Source organism: Gossypium hirsutum, chromosome D12 (assembly GCF_007990345.1).
Source record: "Gossypium hirsutum isolate 1008001.06 chromosome D12, Gossypium_hirsutum_v2.1, whole genome shotgun sequence".
Classification (NCBI taxonomy): Eukaryota; Viridiplantae; Streptophyta; class Magnoliopsida; order Malvales; family Malvaceae; genus Gossypium; species Gossypium hirsutum.
In genome coordinates, this window is record NC_053448.1 from 9199098 (window position 1) to 9204232 (window position 5135).

Sequence of the window (5135 nt, forward strand, 5' to 3'; positions counted from 1 at the left end):
AATAATTTTTTAAAAAATAGGTATTTTTGAGAAATTCAATCAAATGGAGTAAAATTTAGAAATGGTAAGAATAAATTAAAAATCATATAAAAAGGAAACAGTGAGGGAATAGTAAGAAGTCATGGAATGAGAAAAATAATAAGCGTGAGGCAAAAGAAAAGATGTTGGTAGTTGTGGAAGCTATGAAGACTGAGTAAGACTGATTTTCATACCGGATTTTATATAACATAGTCGGGGTAAACTCAGAACAACTTTTTAGAGCTCGAATAAAATTTTAATTTTTATAGTTTATATTTTTATAATTTTAAAAGAATTAAATAAAATTTTTATAATTTTAAATAGTAAAAGTATAATTTTATCTTTATTAATTTAAAATTTTAAAATAATTTAAAGAACTTAAATAATAATTTTTTATTTTAGAGGCCGAGGTCATGCCAGCCTCCTAGAATCGTATCTGAGCATAGTTAAATTATTTTATAGTAAAAATGTATTTATTACCCATTGTTTAAATCTTAACACAAATATAAATAAAATTTAGAATTAAATTGATAAAATCGTATTCCATGATGCAATTTAGAATTCAAAGTAATAAAGGATCGTGTCAAATGAGCATAAGCATAGAAATTGGATGCACGCGGACTGCCATTCGTAATCCATCTTAAATCCTCTCCTATAAATACCCAAACAAGAGCTAACACAATTCAGTCTTCAATCCAATTTACCCCATCCACCCATATATTCACTCTATATATATGGCTTTCAACAATGATCTCTCCGTTATCCTCCCTCGTGTTCTTATCGTCTCTAGACGTAGCGTTCGCAAGAATAAGTTTGTAGATTTTGTTGGTAGGTTTCTATACTTTTTTTTCTTTGTTTTGGGATCTTGTCTTTTTTTCTTCGGATGGACTTACTTTTGGGTGTTGGAATTTGCAGGTGAATACCATCTTGATCTTATAGTTACCTATGGTGCAGTTCCGGTGATTGTGCCCCGAGTCAATGGGGTTCATATGTTATTGGATAGTTTCGAGCCAATCCACGGTGTTCTTCTTTGCGAAGGCGAAGACATCGATCCATCTTTGTACGAACCCGAAACGTCAGGGCTTTCACCTGAAGAAATTGAAGAAATCAGGAGACTGCATGCAAGTGATACAGCCGTGGATAAAGAGAAAGATTCAATAGAGTTAAGGCTAGCGAAGCTTTGCCTTGAAAGGAACATTCCTTATATGGGGATTTGCAGGGGTTCCCAGGTTCTGAATGTTGCTTGCGGCGGTACCCTTTATCAAGATATTGGCAAAGAATTGACAAGGAAATTGCCAGAAGATCAAAGGGTAGTGCACATGGATTATGATAATTATGATGGGCATAGGCATTTTGTGAAGGTGGTGGAGAATACCCCTTTGCATTGCTGGTTTAAGGATTCTTTGGAAGTAGGGAAGATGGATATTTTGGTCAACAGTTATCATCATCAGGGTGTCAAGAGATTGGCACAACGATTTGTGCCCATGGCTTTCGCACCAGATGGCTTGATTGAAGGGTTCTATGACCCAGATGCCTATAATCCTGAAGAGGGTAAATTCATAATGGGACTTCAATTCCATCCAGAGAGAATGAGGCGGTCTGATTCTGAAGAATTTGATTATCCAGGATGCCCATCTGCTTATCAGGTTTGCTTACAATTCATCCCGATAATATTTTGATTTTGGAATTTGATGAAAAACAGGGTTTTTCTGATTCTGGGTGACGATTTGTGCAGGAATTTGTGAAGGCAGTACTTGCTTATCAGAAGAAACTTAATATCTCGACAGCTTTGCCAAAGACATTGATGCTCAACAAAGAAATGGAAAACAAAAGGAAAATCATAGTCCGAAGCTTCTCACTCGCAAAGAATCTATACACTGCAGGAATTGAGATGAATCCTACTAAACAATCTGAACTTGAAGCTGGAGCAGAATTTCTGGAGGTATATATACTAATTGGGTGATTTTGAGTATGAATTATGAAATACATGTGTTCATACACTCAGATACTTGGTTGCCTCTTGCAGTCAAACACAGCCCTGAGCGTGCAACAAGAGAACAGGCTGAAGCAGATGGGGGCAACAGTGAGAAACGGGAGCCGTTACATTGAAAAGCTCAAGTTAAACGAAGAAAGGGACAGATTAGCAAGAAATGTAATGGGGAAAATGTCGGTTGAACAATTGTCTGATCTTATGTCATTCTACCATATGATGGGGCAGATCTGCTCTGAAGTTTTGGAAAGAAAACTAAATGGCATCGTAAATGACAATGCTTGCTAATCGCCATGAATCTTCAGGTGGGTGGGTGTGTGTGTGTGTGTGTGTGGGAGAGGGGGGGGGGTATCATGTGCTTTTGTTGTCAATAGAAATTGACGTTTTATCAATCCTTGGTAAAAGACTCACAGGAAACCTGGTCTGTTATGTCCGAGGGGGTCCCTTTGTTTTGTCTTACTCGCTTCATTTCATGTGAATTTGTCCACCGAGTGGACTTTATTTTGTCTACATTAATTTTTGTTTCTCTTGTGTTAGAGAAAAAGGGCTCCAATGCCTAAATTTCTGGCCATTAATGTACTTTAGATACATGTATCCATTTCAGAAACAGCATCGCGACGTTGCCCGTGAGCAGTTCTAAGCTCTATGTAATTATTTTTAACAAAAAGTAAAAGATTTATCCAGTATTTTTTTACTTGTGAGTTCGAATGGCAATTTGTTATCTCCTATCTAGCTGGCCTTCGAGAGAAGCTCAAGGATGTTTCTTCCTCTCATAACACTTAGCTATTCCGCACTTGAAGAGGTACTCGGATGGTCCAGCATTTTATAGCACCATTTGGTTGGTCGTTACTAATCACTTGAGCAACCTCAGTCAAGGAAATGTCAAAACAATATCATGCATGAGGACAACCCAAGTACAACGATCTTGCCACCTAGTCGATCGTACAGTCATCAAGTCCCATAGTTGTCGATGATGTGACCTCATTGAGCATGAGACCTCTTTTCCTATAAATACCCTCCAAGTTAATAAGAAAGAGATCTTTCGAGCCTTTTAGCAACTTTAAGCATTCCTCAGCATCCAACCTCCTTTGCTACCTTATCCTTCTTATTTACCTCATTTTGTCGGCTTTCCACTTGTTTAGGTGAATCAGCCTATCTTGCACCACCACCTTCTCCTCTCCAACCTTGTTGACATTTGTATCAATAATTGGTGTAGTGAACATGGACTTCTCATACTGATGCTTCTCTCAACCTAACAAATCTAGTCACCTTCACCAACCCCGTTAGCTCAATAGCTCTACTAGCTCTTATTAACCTCATCACCTCTAAGCTTCCTTCAAGCTAAACCCTCACTACACCATTGGCTTCAACTCAGCCTTTCCTCCCTCTCTTCTAGCCTTTAGTATTGTTATTTCGACCTTCTACACCATTTTCCTAGTCTTTCCCTCCTCTTTCCCAATTTGTTGCACCATATTCTCAGCCTATTCCATCATTTTCCAAGTTGCTTGCATCACTCCCCCAATTATCATCCATATAGGGGTTTAACAATGGCCCCCCTGAGAGACACGTGGCACCACGAGAAGGCATTTGAGAGATCTATGGGTGTCCCTTCACTCACTTTTCACTTGATATTACTTAGTCTACTCCTCATCTGGACGTTGCCTGGATGGTTCCCCACCTTGTAGCATTTATCCAATCATTGGATGGCCAACCACCTGGCTTCCTTATCCTCTAGGTCACTAATCTGTCGTATTTACATATGTCAAATTAGACTTTTTAAACACATAAAGAGCTTATTATTGAGTATTTTATAGTGTCTTTTCTAATATTTCTGCACTTTATGGGTTTCATGTTTAATATTAGTTTTTATCGCATTCTAACACTTTTCTGAATAAAAATGTCAAGCATATATCATAAGGGACTTAATATTTGAGTTGAGCTTGTTTTAGGTACTTGGTTGATGCAAAAATGAAAATAAGAGCTTAACTTGGAGTCGAGGTCACGAAATTGAGGAGTCAATGTCGCAACACCAATGCCTTTGCCATCGACTAGGGAGTTGGACTTCATCAAATGACACGATTGAGTGAACTATTTCTAATGTCGCGACACCAAAGAGTTGATGTCGTGACACAAGCACTCATAGTTGCAACATTGGACTAATGGTTCGCAACACCAGCCACAAACTCTAAAGATAAAGAAGTCGGCTATCTGAGTATCGTGTCACAACACCAAGGAACCATGGTTGTAATACTAAAGCACAAAAACATCCATTGAGTCAATTGTTGAGGGCGTCACGACACTGACCCTTGATGAGGAAAATTGTTAAAAGGCATTTAGCTGTCAAACAAGCCTCAAATTAGATTTTAAGTAAGGACATACTTGTCTTTTGTAGGTTAAATTAGAAAGACTATAAATACCACTTTTATAGGTCTTTTTAGTAAATTAAAAAAATTAGGTTACACATGAAACTAGAAACAAATTCCATATAGAATCAAATGAAAAAAATGGATAAAAATGATAAAGTTAGAGAAATGGGTTACTTTTGGAAATGAATGTGGTTTCTCACTAAGTATGAAAATGACTTGAGAAGTAATTTAAGTTTTTCAAATTTTTATTTAATTAAATAATTATTGTTCGAAAATGGAAATGAGTTAATTGGTTATTGTGAATCCGTTTAATATGAGAATTAAATATATTTTCTCATAGATTTTTTTTTGCGATAAAATTTTTATGACTTTAATAGAATTAGAATTGGGTTGAGAAAATTATTTAATTAGAAAATTAATTAATTAAAATTAATGTAATAAATAATATTTATTTGGAAATAGAAAAACATGTATTGGGTTGAATTAAATTATTAAGTGTTGGGTTAAAAGTTCATGAATCACATATAATTGGACCCAATATAGGAGATGCCCAAAACCCCTCATAATATGTATGAGGGGCGACAATCCTAGTATATTTAATTACGGTGTGCTGCCCCTCTCTCCTAGTTAAACTAAGAGACTAGTTTTTCTATTAGATAAGTATTATTTGTATTCTACTAATTCAATAAGGATTCTCTTATCTCTCCCTATAAATAGATGGTACTCATAGGGCTAAAGATATACAACTTTGAGATATTGTT

At 36.3% G+C, this 5135-nt stretch overlaps 1 protein-coding gene across 1 annotated transcript; it reads left to right on the forward strand.

The window, feature by feature from the left end:
• The first annotated feature begins 650 nt into the window (after positions 1-650).
• LOC107942763 (putative glutamine amidotransferase GAT1_2.1) lies at positions 651-2702 on the forward strand. The gene is made up of 4 exons (XM_016876483.2): positions 651-846; positions 934-1664; positions 1754-1960; positions 2045-2702. The coding sequence occupies exons 1-4, from the start codon at positions 753-755 to the stop codon at positions 2294-2296; spliced, it is 1284 nt and encodes a 427-aa protein (XP_016731972.2). The 5' UTR covers positions 651-752; the 3' UTR covers positions 2297-2702.
• Positions 2703-5135: the final 2433 nt, after the last annotated feature.